Consider the following 15,595-nt stretch of genomic DNA (forward strand, 5'->3'; position numbering starts at 1 on the left):
GGTTTTTGTTGATATAAAAACGTTTTAATAAAATTGTAAACCTTTTTAGTACGGAATAACGCGACAAGAGTTTTGTTCTTTTCTCGTCAAATTTTTTCGGATATATAACAAAGTCTTGTAATTTAATATTATTATGTTTCACATTTTATTGCATTTTTCAAGTTATTTATATCTACTAAATACGAAATAAATAATATTTATTATTGCAAATTTATTTCCAAAAGCGCATAAAAATTGGCCTATTTTAACATCCTTTAAATAATCCTCTAAATTAATATAAATTTAATAATTTATTAAGTCATAGCAACATATAATATTTTTACTTAATAATAAAGATAATTAATGATTAATAGACTTAATTATATTTATAGAAATATAATTAAGTTAATTAATTTAGATATAAACGAACTACGTAATCTGCATGTAAAGCATCATGTAGAATCTTTAATATTATCTATTAATTATATTATTTTAGATATATGTATAAAAAAAGATATAAGATTTACGAAAGATTATTAAAATAGGATGAGATTAAATGGCGAGTAGGTACAGCTTTGAGTGAAGCAAGCAGGCCGATGGCACCTTTCGACGACCGATACCGTGCTGCAACACACCGGCTTTTACCGGTTTCATCTGGAGTGCGTCATTTGCTTACGAGTCACATGAACCAGTCAATGGTGGCAGTTTCAATTTAAAAAAATTGTGTATCCACACAACGATACGTGTGTTAATTGTATATCACGTTGGATACCGGAAAAGTCTATAATATGGAAGTTTCCGACAGTTTTAACGTGGTTTAAGGCTTTTGGAAACATATTTTAAAGCCACAGAAAGAAGTTGTAGTCCTTTGAAATTATATTGACAAACTTATTTTATAATATAAATAATATTGTTTATCCAAAAATTAAAAATTACCGTAATTTGAGATTTTTTGCATACTTGCATTCTTCTTTTAAGGTAAGATTTTCCATTTTTTTTTTCATTCCTGTCATATCATATCATACATTTGATATTAGTATCAACTTACTTGCTGGTCGAAGAAAATGGACGGCGACGACGGGACTTAAGTATCCAGGAATATTTTCATATGGATAATAGAATCCTGGAAAGCCGTGTCCCTGAGGATAATAATTCAATTCACCGATACTTTCTCGGTCATGAGGATTCTCTCCTTTGCAAGATACCCATACGGTATTTAGCTGCAATGTAAGAAAGATATGAACTGTATATTACGTGAAGTATTGATATTATAATTCTATTTAAAACTACATAACAGTAAGAAATCCTCAAAGTTATAATTATAAATAAAAGTTAATTTAATTTAAATTTTCGTTCAAACTTCTAGGTTTTTTGAAGATCCTTTAAACTTCAAACAGCATATTTAAAAAGTATAATATTTTTTTACGACACTTCTTTAAAGAATTATTATTGAATACATGTATATGCTCAAACTTCTTTGATAAAATAAAATTTTATTTTATTTGAAGCTAGTATCCGATTATACTTTACATACTAGGAGAAGAAACTATTATTTTTATATCAATTTACATTTGCATAAGCATCTGCTGCTATGCAATGTAAATGTGTGTAAAATATTTGGTACACGTATTATATACCAATAAAATTTCCGTAATAACATTTATATCGCGTAACAAGAGTTGTTATCGCAACGTCAGTAAAGAACGAAGAGATTGAGTGAAATATAATACTGATCTTGATAATTTACAGTTATGTTCGTAGAGATCGAACGTATCTCACATATATGCACATACAGACACAATGTACACAAACGTATACAATCATCGATATTGGTTTACAATCCTTATCCTTGGTTGTTGAATAAATAGATAATACTACTAAAAAGACTAATCAATTACAAAGATAAAAATGAGTTGATATCACTTTAATTCGTTCTATTGCCAAGTTTAAAAAACAATTTCAAATAAAATCCTCCTTTCTTAATTTTAATGTTTGTTTCTTAATTTGTAAGTATCTCTCAAAGGTATAGAGTTATGAGAATTCATATACGTAGACTGATGCACAAATACTACGTTGCGAATCTAAACGCTGAATTTTCTTTCCGATCTTCGTTCAATCCAGATTTAGTTTATCGACTGATATAATTGACTGACCGACTAACTAACCCATGAAGCGTCGACTTTGTTTATGTATTTGACTAGTTCCTCTGGCATTTCACTCGGCAAATTTTGAGTGTTGTTATAGTACTCGGGAATCCATCCGTATATCTGAAAAGTAACGTATTAAAAAATTTTAAAAGGGACCTTATACATATATCATATCGTGGAAACAATAAAAAAAAAAATAGATAATGTCTCTATTAAATAAATTTGTACATGCAATGCTGCAGCAATCAAAGTGTAAATGTAAGACAATAATATACGTGCACGATAAAATTTTTACAATTTTGAAAAACACATTTATTTTTTTTTAAGATGTATGCGCTCTTGCTAGGCTCCCATGTAGCACATGTTGCTTTCATATACGTTATTTAACGTACGTAACGTTTCATAAGCGTTTGTAAGACACATTTCTCGGAAACGTTTCTGAATATAATACCATACTACCTGGGTTGCTTTATCTTAATATTTAAACCCTTATAGAGAAGATGGAAAAGAATATATGATAACACTAGCTAGAGATTAAGAGAAAAAAGGACAAAATAAAGATAATGGCAGGAAAGGAGCTGAAAAGATGTGTGTACATAGAGGATGACCTAACCAGGAAGGAGAAAGAAGCATAAAGAAACTAAGAGATCTAGCGGGAGAATACCAGAAAAACGGAAAACTAGTAAAAGTCGGTTATCACAAGTTATGTGTAGATGCAAAGTGACGATGGAATGAGAGAAGGAGAGTATTATGTAGTAAAGAAAGAAGACTCTAAGAGAGGAGCGACCAGAAAGAGATAAAGTTAAAAATTCTGGGAGACCAAGGGCAGGAACTAGAAAACAAGGAGAAAAGAGAAAGAACAGAAGAGAAAAAGAACAAAGGAAGACAATGAAAGGGCAAGCAACGGGAAGAGAAAGAGAGAGGAGACAGAGGAGAAGACACTGGAGATCTCTCCATAACATATCTCCTATATCTATATCTATAGAACAACGTGGACGTCTAGGAAATCATAAAATATAAAGAGAGAGTTGGATAAAAATTTTGGAACACATGAGTTTTTAAGTTAAAAGTTTTTTTAAAGAATTTTGAGTCTAAATGTAGCTTCTTAAGTTGTATGTCTTGTTGTGTATGTCTTTGGATTTAATATTAAAATTTTAAATTTGGCTCTTAGGTTTGGATTTTCAATTAAATTTTGTTCTGTTGTTGAGTTTGGAGTATGGAGAGTTATGTTTTGTGATGTAAAAATATTATGAAAGAGTGAGAAAAAATTTGAGGCACAAGTTAAAAGCTTTGACGTGTTACTTAATCCATGAGTTTGAATCTCGCATGTTGATCATAAGTTTAGTGGCGGAGTCAGAAAGTTTGAGTTTAGAAGTTTCGCTATTATGAGTAAGATGCAAATACCTAAATAGGTAGAATTGTAAAGTAAAAGCTCTCCATTTGAATGCTAAATTGTAAATTTTGTTTTTGCGTAAAAATTTTGATTTTTGAGTTTTGAAACCTTGAATCTCGATGTAAGTTTTAAGTTAATTAAATATTATTACAAATAAGTTAATGTGTATAATAATAATAATAACAAGTATGGAGAGGGAAAGTCAGGAAGACTTAGATAATTATAACCACGCAAATGATTGAATATAAGATAACGTAAGGCGATTATGTAATAAAAATGAGTGATGTAAGAAATAGTATTGAATTGTATGATATTGTATGGAAGTCCATCCAAAGCCACAAAGCACGAATTAATAAACTATCTCTATATTTAAATTCATAAATTTTATAAACGTAATATTTTTTTATGTTTAATGAATAAACGCACACAGAAATGATAAAAAAGTGCAATATCCATAATTGTCTCAAGACACTGAACTTATTATATATATATTCAAATAAAGATTTTATTTAGATAAAATTAATAAGATATTCTGGATAAGATATTCATTTCTTTATTAGATTCGATTATTAACACTCTTTACAATGAAAATACTTCTAAACTTAAGAAAATACTTCTAGAATAGATAAATAAAGGTACATTGTGTTTCAAAGAAAGATTTTATGCGCGTGTCGCTGCCTTACCCTATTAAGTTTAATGAAAACGCAAGGTGCCGAGTTGTTGAAACCGTATTGTTGATTTGGAGAACATGGTCCCCAATTGTTTACGTCAACCGCACATACGTTACCAGGCTTCGCTGGCATGTTGTAACTGCAGATCTGCTGGTTTCTTCCGCCATTTGGCAAAAGCGATGAATTGATGTATTCTATCCAAGTAATAGAGACACGATTGGATTATATTTAATATATAATACGAAAGAATGGAAAAATTGTTTAAATAATAAGAAACTCATAATGTGAAAAAAATATTTTTAAATGTGTATCCGTTCCGCAATGACACCATTTATATATTCAAAATTAATAATATAATAGTATTTTACAAAAATAAAAGAGAAATTCGGGATATTCATCCATAAATTTAAATTTAACAACGTCGGAAAATATTAATCATATTTCTACTCCATATTTCTATGGAAATTAGTACTTTAAAAAATACGTACGTATATAAATATCTACGATAACCTTCAGTTAAAAAAATGTGTACGGTATTACTGACGATAATTGTTTCACGCATATGTGCATTAATGACACTCAAGTTGCCATTATCATAACAATAAGTCGCCTTGTTACTCACGTTCCAAAAACATGTCCAAGCGTTCCGTCCATTTCCGTATTTCGGATGCATTTGATGCGTTGTACCAAATAAGTGATCTCTCATCGGGGTTCTCCGGAATCGGTCGGTACCCCAAACCTGGTAATTGTATTGACAAACAATCGAAAGATTTAAGCAAGTTAAATAAACGAAGTTGTTACTTATGCGCATTGCAAATGGTTATAGTTCTTTATGTTCAACATCGAACATTCAATAAGTTTATGTTCATAATAATATTTGCCTAAAGATTTTCAATTTAGTTACAAAATCGATTACTATTGATAGTCTATTAATATTTTTTAAATTAACTTACGTAATTTTATTACATAAAATTAGTTTATTTTCTCTCGTATTTCAAATTCGTAATATGTAACGTGTCAATTTGATCATTATACGATTATTACATTATCTATAAAAAGACTTTTTATAGAGTGATTATATATATGTATGTTGTATCTACATTTTTCACAATATATATATATAATAAGTATCTGATGTGTCTGTCTGTATGTCTGACCGCGAACTACTCATTCATTAATGAACCGATTTTCTTGAAACCGGTGCTCTCTAAATCTGAATCAGTGAATAGTCACTGATATCAGTGTAAAGTATGCCACTTTTCCTGAATCAGTGGCATACTTTACACTGATATCAGTGAATATTCACTGATTCACAGTACTACTTATTCACTGATTCAGATTTAGAAAGTGCCAACATTTTTCTAATTTTTCGGAGATGGCGACGACAGGTTTAATTTTTCATTAATGGATCGATTTTTTTAAAACCAGTGCCAAAATTTTTCTAATTTTTCAGAAATGGCGAAAAAGATTAGATTAAGATGCGGAAGTGTTGTTATTATCATATCATTTTTCTAATATGTAACAATACACAATGTCCGATGAAATTAATCGTAGCAGCAATCTATATAATATTATGTATCCACATATTTTGTTACTGTTAAAATCTCAAAAAGCAATATTATGTTCAGTATAGTGAAAAAAAGTCATCCGAGGTATTTTTTGAGAATATATTTTTACAAAAAAAGTGATATTAACAATAGAAAATATGACCAGATTGTTTCATAATTTTTTAGACATGGAGCGAGCCGAGCGAGTAATGTCTGTAGTTAAAGTCTTACCTGGATTAGTACCTATCAGGCTGCTGCTTAAGGTCCACTTGGGTTTCTCATAGCTCAATGTGGCGAGCATGGCTTTCATGCAAATGCTGAAAAGTATCGCCAGTCCGGCGTAGAAGCAAGCGTAAAAGATAACAGTCATGCCTGAAGGGAAAAAAACCGTGAGAGAAGATTATTAATCTATCGTCTTCTATATAAGTTTCCTTATAAATTCTGCGTGTTGTAAGAATACTTCATAGTTATATGCTATATTCCATCATGTAAAAATACATAATAAATTAAACAAGCAAAACGAACTAACAAATTGATGAACATAAAAATATTCTTCAGAATGACAGATTCTTGGAAAGTTTAGCAAATTTAATAATCTCTTGACAAGTCTTAAAAAAGCACGATATACAGAGAACGTGAAATTCTTTCGTTTACCAATTCAAATCTTAACTTTGATGTGTCTTCGCAATTTTATGAAGAAGAAGGAGAGAGAAAATAGAACGGAGTTTTATCACGCTATTTATATTTCCGTCATTGACGCATTTAAACGCCGTTGCACGATCCAAATATTCATCGCGAGAACAAGCGTGTCGAAAAACCATGCACGAATAGCTAGCGCATGAGTCCATTCTTTCTTACACATTTTTCTTTTTTCCTCTGGACGGACCTAAACTTCGCAGTTTGGCGTCACGACCTGTCCGGTCTACTTCGGCCACTTACGCAACCGTGTAGATGCGAAACTTTTCATCATTTCGTTGATCGAACAGAAAATATTTAAAGCATAGGGCACGGTGCCAGCGCAGGCTCTAAATATAGATCCTTTTTCAGAAGCAACGCGAGTCGCAATGAGCGGCCAACTGCCGCGCCACACTGTTATTAACTTCAGAAAAAGTTCAAATATTTCTTGAAAATTAAATCCGCGAACACTTGGACATTCCAGCTTGAATATCTTATATTTATTGTATTATATCTCAATGATGTGCGCACAAAAATTTATTCATATTCGGTAGATAGTTTGATTTGCAAAAAGATACATCTTGAAGAAAAAGATTCGTTTAAATCTGCACGTAACGTCAAATTGCTGAATATATTGCTTCATCGACCCCTTAATATCAACACAATAATAATCTTATCGTCTTTATAAAATTCCCAGTTGTCTAGCATAAAGACAGCTGAATGAAGATTTAATTATTCTCGATCAGACATTAAAAAGAGATCCGATAAGCATTTAAAGTAGTAGCGCGTAATAAATCCGATTGTAAGTTTTAATTTAATCGTAATGTAGCCAAAACACACGTATAAAAATGCTAGATTTGCTGTTATTAATAGTTTGCAAAATTTTGTAGAGATATAAATGTGTAAAGATATATAAATATCGTAATAAAATATTTAGGAAGAATAAGAAACTTAATAACTATTTTAATGTTTAATGATTATTATTGTTCTAATTTAATAATTATAAATAATTATTACTAAGATCATAAGAATCATTACTGTTATAGGTATAAAAATTATTTTGACACATCGTAGTAAGAAAAGAATGCCCTTAATCGGCGTTTAATCATGATATACATGTCTGTTATTATGAGTCTGAAATTGAGGCGACTTCCAAGCAAGCGCTTATCGAGCTACTCTCTTATCATATCTCCCGTGAAGTGTCGACGTTAAGCGCTTTAGCTTAGATTTCTCGAATCATTTCTGATAACTTTTTCAGCGCGTCATTATTTTCATCTGTATTACGAACAATCGCGCAGCGCGAGACATTAGAGTGATACAAAATGCACTACGTACGGTACAAGTATCTACTCGAACGACAGTTTTTGGTTATAATGTAACGCACATTCCGTTTCAATTTATGGCTGCGTTTAGCAATTCAGTAGAGAAAACTGCTTTTCAACTGTGGTAAAGTTTGTGAATCTGATTAGTGTAGGTAATGCTTTTAATTTTAGCGGAAGCTAAGAGTACACACCAATCAAACTTACAAATTTTACAACAGTTGCAAAGTAGCTTTTTCTGCTAAACGCAGCCAATATATTGATTGTTTTTTATTTTTTTTTAAGAAAAAAATTACTGAAAATGCCTTGCACATCGTGCGACACAATAGAAGTAATATACTTTAAAACTAATATACTTGTTAATTCTTTAACCCGAGAACGGTCACCTCATTTTCTTTCGTATAAACGATCACCTGGGGTGATTGTTACGAATTTACACCCCAGTGTCGAAAAAATGAAGCTCACGTCACAATAATTTTAATGTGTTTTTTTCGTTTTTTAAACAGCTTTCGGGTTAATAAGCGTGTCAAACTATGTGTAATGAAATATTTTGTAACACACTAAGATATCTACGGAGCGTGCAAATTAAAATCCTAATATGACAAACTTCGATAAAATGTGCATCAGATTAACTTTGAAACTAGTTTTGTTTTCGAAAAAAAAAAAATTTTATAGACATATATTTATAAGATTTTTTTTCAGTATACATGTATGTAGCTTTTCTCTCTAATTTTACTTCAAAGATATTTTACATTAAATACTTATTTTTAAATAAAACTATAAATTGCAAAAGAAACTTAAATAAAAAGTTAAATTATAATAAAAATAAATACTGGCTTTTGAACAACGATGGAGAGAGGATTGTAAAGGACTTTAAGTGGTTTTAAACGACAGAGCATTTAGATATGTTGAAAGCTAAGTAGGTATGCTTTGTCTCTGTTAATTCTTGTCCTTCGGTTTTTTCCACGGAATCTTGATTCTAAAACAACGGACCGGTTTTAGGCGCACGAAGAAAATGTGAGCCTTCTATTCATCACTATGCTGACACACTAGAACCACAGTGGTGGAATCACAGCGTCAGACGTATATCTATACTGTCTGGCTTCGGAGTTCCCGTTTGGCAGACCGATAGTGAGGATCGTCAGTAAGAGATCGTGAACGCGGGATCGCCCAAAACATATTTCAGAACAGTACATTTCGAGGCTGCGAGAGATAAGGCCGGAAAGCTATATACAGATGGGATTTACATAGTGCAGCACGATAATGCGCGCGGCTCGCGCCGCACGTGATCGTTGGCGTTATCATATCACCCGGTTGTTGATCTACCGTCTGACGTAGTGCCTTCGGTTACGATGATTCGCGAAAACCAGGAAATCGTATGGCAGACATCGGTACGCCTTGAAAAGTCGCCAGATATCGGGATTTCAACCGAGCCGAACAAATAACACTAATTCTTATTATAGGAATTTTTTAAAAGTACAAAAGTACAGAAAAGAGAAGAATCAATCAAGTTCAAGACGCTTCTATCCGTCATGGAGACAGATGTTTCGTGGAGCTTCAGAACTTCCACGGAACTTCATACGGCATGAACTTTTATTGCGTCTGGATAAAAGACTTAAGTCGGACCGTAAAAAGATTTAAATAGGATTGCCAGCGAGGCAATAGGAAAGTTTGTAGTTGAAAATCGACGGTTTACATCATTCTGCTTGTTATTCCACACTCGCTGGCAAAGTATAAATATACGGGCCTTTTGTAGAAATATTTGCACGCGCAGAGTCTTTCGACTCGAAAATATATTCTTTTTAAATTGTTCCACGTGGGACTCTTGGGTGATTTAAATGTCGCACTATGATTTGCAGCGCGTCGAAATTCTGCAGAGTAAAGCTCTTCCAGCGAAACACCATTTTCTTTTTTTTTCTTGTTAAAAACTCTACCCGATCCTTGGTCACACGAGAATTTAGCGACACCGAATCCGCGTGAGAATTGGTTTGATTGGCGTAAAAATTTACAAGCAGAATTATGTATAATATACATCCGCGTGACTGTAAACCGCGGAAACCTGTAGACATAGCAACACGCTTGTTAATTTATGACTCGCCGCAGAAGTGCGGTATGCAAATTTTTTAAGATCCTTATAAAAATTAAATATTCTATATCGTACTTGTAAAAAAAAAAGAAGAAGAAATTTCCATTTTATATTTAAATAATTCCCATTTTTGCAATTTAAGATGTTATAGTCAATAGTTTTGTTACTTTATACGCAATGTATTAGGATATTACGAATGTTAGACATAAGCGTATCCTTGAGAAAAGATTCATTTGTCGTGAAACACCTGTTGGACATCGCGCTGTCGACCTCGTGCTGATCTACATTGCGTATATATCAGTAAGGCAAGAGAATCGATGGTCAGAAAGCTGGAAAACGATTTTTTTGCGTGCCTGACATATGTGTATACACTCGTATTAAGACTCGGTCAATACGCAAACTGTTTAAGATGATAAAAAGTGTTTCGTGTAAAGAAGCACATTCCAATCATGTAAATAGAGCGAACACGCAGGATGCCATAGTTGCTGATAATACGTCCGCGGTTACGTATTCGGTCAAACGTAAGAAAACGCGTGTATTTCTCAAGAACACGCCGACCACGACTGGTTCCTGTGCAGGAGGAAAAAGATCGACGCGATGACGTCAAGTTAGCGAAAAAAGAAACGATATTCGTGACAACGCGTTTGAATTATCTTGTCACGGGAATCTTATCGTCGGAAAACGACATTTTCCTGGCGGTTGACATTGACGACGTATGCCGTCGTGTAACTTGTGAATTATAGATGTTATTATATCATGAAGCTATCCTTTCGTTGAATAAAATGTTTTCTGCTTTTATTGGAAATATTTATGCATTTGGACGTAAAAAATCTTCTTTGGGAAAAATGGTACTCTTAAATGATAATCTTAAAATATTTTTAAATAGAATTTTATTAGATATTTATCTTACAGTTTTTAAATAATTTAATTAATAATTACATTTTTTAATAATTTTTTAAATAACAGCTATTTTAACTAACTAATCATCAAGTTTTTATTTTAATCCGTTTAAAAGTTTAGCGTTCTAGACGCATATGTGTAATGTAAAAATTCTTAAAACTCGCACAACTCGTTATTTCGAAGAACATTATGGTTGCGTCATCGAAACTTTACGGTAATTAATGTCAATAGTATGTGCAAATACAAAAAGTAAGATCGATAAGGATAAGAAATATTGATTACTTTGAAATTACTTGTAAGAAGGTTGATGTTGACAAGGATTTTGTAAAAAATATAATTCTAAACGTAAAAATTAATTAGGCACGCACACGTGCCGCGTTAATAAACTTTTTCGAATATTGATGCAACTAAATGCAAATAAAATAAACGATCGAACGATCAGAACGTGCGTATGAAAAACGAATTGTAAATACCTTTTGGAGATCGCTTTACATACAAAACACGTTTTGTGATCAACGTTTCTCTGACCTAAAGCGCATCGCGTTTCACCGACCTCTACTGTATATTCTATTGCGCAACATTGCCAAAGAAGACATGTTTGGAATCGATGTTACTATTCGAGAGCCAAAGGTCTCCGCGGCTATTTACTCGAAATCACCGCCGCATTGATTATCCTTTTTCGGACGAAATAATCGAAAGATCATTGTGAAAATCAGAGGAGGAATATTTAGAACGCTTGTGGAGGTTCATGTCTTTATAATATGACGTAACCGATTATTATTTACAAGTAATATTCATTTGATTAAAATAAAGATTTTTAATTACCAAATAAGCGAGATGTCTCAAGAATGATATTTTTTTCCGGAACTTATTGTTGAAGATAATGTCGAATCTTTTCGTATATTTACGAACGTTTTGTATGTTTTCTGGAGGAATGATCTAACTCATTAGTGTATCTTCGACCAGCAATTTACTCAGAAGCACCTGGACGCCTTTGGATACATTATTTTTAGCAGTTGGCATGCTCGCAATAAGATTTTCGCATTTGAAACGTCGCCCTAACGAGGACACATTGATATAAGCTTTACATCATTTCCATATTTTTCAACGTTGTTCATTCCACAACTATTTATTATCTATATCAATATAAAAAAATTGTATATAACTAATTAATTTTTTCAATTTGTGCTTAATAGTTGTAATCTTGTTTATTACAAATTTTATAATCGTCTTGATAAGTCTCTCTTTCGGGAGTCTAAATTCCAATTTAGGGAACGGAATTTCTTGCAATTGCCAGGCAAAAAAAAAAGGATAGATAAGCTCGCTTATTTTCGGATCAATTCAAATTCAAATTGTCACTGGAAAGAAGACTTCTAAAAGACATTATAAAAATACAAAAGACCGTGACGACTTTGCGAGTCAAACAGGACTTTCACAAATCGTTCTACGTCGTAAGTTATACCTCTAACAAGAGCAACTGTCTTGCGAAATGCAATGAAGGATCGCGAGAGGCATAATGCATTTCGTGACATTCTGCGGAATCCAGCGTGTGATATAATTAAAAAATAGATGAGGGAAAAATCTATAACATCGTTGACAAGAAAAATATTGTCTCGGCAAAATAAAATTAATAGACATAATGTGTTTTTAGGTATACATTCACCAAATAAAATCTTGAATATCGTGGTTGGCAGAGTCAGGACAAAGTTTTGCATCGTGTAAGAAGAGAAGAGAAACGTTGTCATGCCTCGACGTTCGTGAACGTCAATTTGTCAAGTACCAATACGCATTCTACTCAGAGCGCGATTGACACGATTCGGGCCGGTCTTAAGATTTGGATGAAAGACGGCACGCCGAGATGGCCAAATGCCCCCTTCGCTGTTCGCTATGTGTTACCATCACCGATACTTATTTCCGGTGCTCTCTCGCGTCAGCCGCTGCCAAAACGCGAGGCTCAGGGTCGGCTGCTTCTAAACAGCCGCCAAGAAGTCTACGTAAGAGTCATCTTATCAACATGTATTATACATACGCATACACGCGCGTAAACGTCGGGCACATTTCATTTTTAATCATTCTTTAATTTGTTATGTAAATCGAATAACAATCAATTATATGCAAGATTAAGTCGGTCAATTGATGAAATTGATTACGAAGTTTATTGAATGACTAATGATTAATCATCAAAGAGTTATTTTTTAATGTTCAAAATGTTATAAGGATATAAGATTTTTCCATGAATCTAGATTCTAGATATTACATTCTTTTCCTTTGAAAAGGAATCGCGATTAGAATAATATCTCTTGATAACGACAACGCTATACGATACGTTAATCCGTTACCACTCATGATGGTTTAATCTTTTCGTTCTTAAATTTCTCTCAGAGTATCAAGAAGAATATCAGACTTATCAGAAAACGTGGAAAAAATGATATTCGTAATATTATTAATTAAAAAATTTATTGAAAAATTTTTATAACTATAAAAAATTTAATATTTAAATAATTTATAGAAAATATATATTTTTCATAGATTATTTAAATAATGAATTTATCATATACATAAAAGCACGCATTCATATTTCTTGATGTTACAAATATTGAACTACTATTCCAAATTTTCGCCATATTTTTAGTAGATTATTTAAATGTTAAAAATAACTTAAATATTAAGAATAAAAAAAATATATAGTTCAATATTCTTGAAATATGAATGCGTGCATTTACGTATATGATAAGGATTAAGAATTGTATGTGTATTATATAGTATTATAAAACAATACGAGATAATCGTGTTGTTTCTTGTAGTGTTTCTATTTTTCGTTGAAAAGGTTATATTTAAGACTCTGCATCGTACACACAATTTCATCATACGTACAATTAATGCTAACTACGGAAATATGATTTCTATCTCACATTCTCTTCACTCTTTGTTTTGATGTAATTAGGAAATAAAATTCAATAGCAGCAGTGAAACATTGTCTAAAATTTATTTATGTGTGTAAACATAGATACGTATGTATACTTTTAATTATACGCATTGTAAACACAAATATTGTAAATATTTCGCAAACAATTTAAGAAACAAAAAATTACTAATATAATACATATATATATGTATAATATGAAATAGAATATGAAAAAGAGTAAAGATTTCTGTATAATGATAACCCATATTAGAAGACAATTAAAGATATTGATTTCATTTGAACTGAACGTAATCACACAAACTTGTCTTGGCATTATGCTACAGAAAGTACCGTTACAGTCTTGATTGACTTACCGCAGCTCTTAAGAAATATCGATCGTAAAATTTAACGAGGTTTAAAAGATTTCCTGATGCGTAATGGAAAAATGGCAACTCTTCTAATATAATGTCGGTAATAATACAAATACAATTACTGTCTAGCTTGTGATTAAAAATTTTGTTGTCTACAAGAAATATTTCATACTCCTAGAAACGAAACTTATGTTCTTACTTAATGTCTATTCAATGTTAAATAATGCATTAGCATCCCATTTTTAAATTTAAATCGATGTTAGTCAATGGAACTTTTTTTACTAATATTAAAATGTTCTCTTAAATTCGTCGGAAAAAAAACCTAGAAATTCTCTAATCTTGATATTAGAATGCAAAGTGGTAAATGTCAACCCAAAATAATTACATTAGAAGAAATATCAAGGAGAATCATTTTTAATTTTACTTTAAATAATTCCTCACTGTTCTCAATATACCTATTTTAATACGGTTTAAACCTAGTTTTTAATTTTTAAACAGCTTATAAAAATAGTATGTATGTGATTTAAATTTTCTGTTTTTCATTACGCTGATCTCTTTCGAACGCAAATATACTGATCAATGTGTGATTTTCAAAAAACTACAGTGCACGGGAAGTCTTTTAGAAATATCTCACAATTTTTTTTCACGAAATTCTAATATTATACCAGTATAATACAATACCGGAACATATCATTTTTCAAGGTAACAACGCAAAACTTTCAATCTTTCTTTATATACCCGCAATCGTGACTGGTACCGATTCGTTCTTCAACTGTTTGATATGTCCAAGTGTTCGAGGTGTTCGAATATGTGAAATATCCGAAATGACATACCCCATTTTTTCGGCGGATGACCGCAGTACGTTCCCTCCGTCGGATTGTAGATGCCATCGCGAAATATCTGCCAGCGCGTTCTGGTATCAGGTACTCGCATGTAATCGAACTCGTAGGTACCATTTTGCACTTGCTTGCCGCGCACACTCATCACGACCGAATGCTGTCGACTGCTCTTTGATCGGTCGTTCGGCAAGTAGGCTGAGGTGTAGGCAGGTCGGTCTTGTCAACCTTCACGCGCCGAGCGGCTCACGCGGACTGATACGCGAAGATAGCGGGAAACGCGGCGCGACCGTACCGGTCTTCGCACTTTGCCTGAACTGGGAGAGCTCTCGCGCTTGTGGTTACTGTGGTTAGCGATATACATAGGTAGCGAGCGAGCATGCGGACGAACGAGCGAGCGAACGGATGAAAAACGAGCGGACGCCTCGTGGAGGGGCAAGACGATAGCGCGCGGGCATGATCTGTTAGATCGGCTGCGTGCCGATCTGGCCTGTCGAGTTTGGCGCGGCTTGAATTTTTGCGAATTTCAAGGAAGTATACAAAGCGGTTCGAAAAGGTCTACGTTATCGCATTGCGAATATCATTATTAGTTTTTATTTTACAACCGTTATAGAAAGTTATTGACGATAAAGGAGTTTATACTGCCTTCTGACTACCCTATGGTTACCCACGTTTTTCTGACCATTCTGATTTTACATTAAACATTACGTCTTTTAAAAAAGTCCTTTAGTTCAATAATTTGAACGGCACTTCCGAAGCAAACGCG

The 15,595-nt window shown here is 32.7% G+C and overlaps 1 protein-coding gene across 1 annotated transcript in view; it reads right to left on the reverse strand.

Annotated features, from left to right (window-relative positions):
* Positions 1–15,165, reverse strand: part of LOC139809308 (sodium/potassium-transporting ATPase subunit beta-2) — a 17,100-nt gene extending 1,935 nt beyond the window's left edge. Inside the window, exons 1-6 of the mRNA XM_071772101.1 lie at positions 14,827–15,165; positions 5,969–6,109; positions 4,813–4,929; positions 4,203–4,384; positions 2,145–2,246; positions 1,028–1,199 (exon numbers count right to left, since the gene is read on the reverse strand). Coding sequence (XP_071628202.1) covers positions 1,028–1,199; positions 2,145–2,246; positions 4,203–4,384; positions 4,813–4,929; positions 5,969–6,109; positions 14,827–14,977 — 865 coding nt within the window. The 5' untranslated portion in view covers positions 14,978–15,165. The remainder of the gene's footprint in view (positions 1–1,027; positions 1,200–2,144; positions 2,247–4,202; positions 4,385–4,812; positions 4,930–5,968; positions 6,110–14,826) is intronic.
* Between the last annotated feature and the right edge of the window lie 430 nt (positions 15,166–15,595).

Source organism: Temnothorax longispinosus, chromosome 3 (genome assembly GCF_030848805.1).
Source record: "Temnothorax longispinosus isolate EJ_2023e chromosome 3, Tlon_JGU_v1, whole genome shotgun sequence".
NCBI lineage: Eukaryota > Metazoa > Arthropoda > Insecta > Hymenoptera > Formicidae > Temnothorax > Temnothorax longispinosus.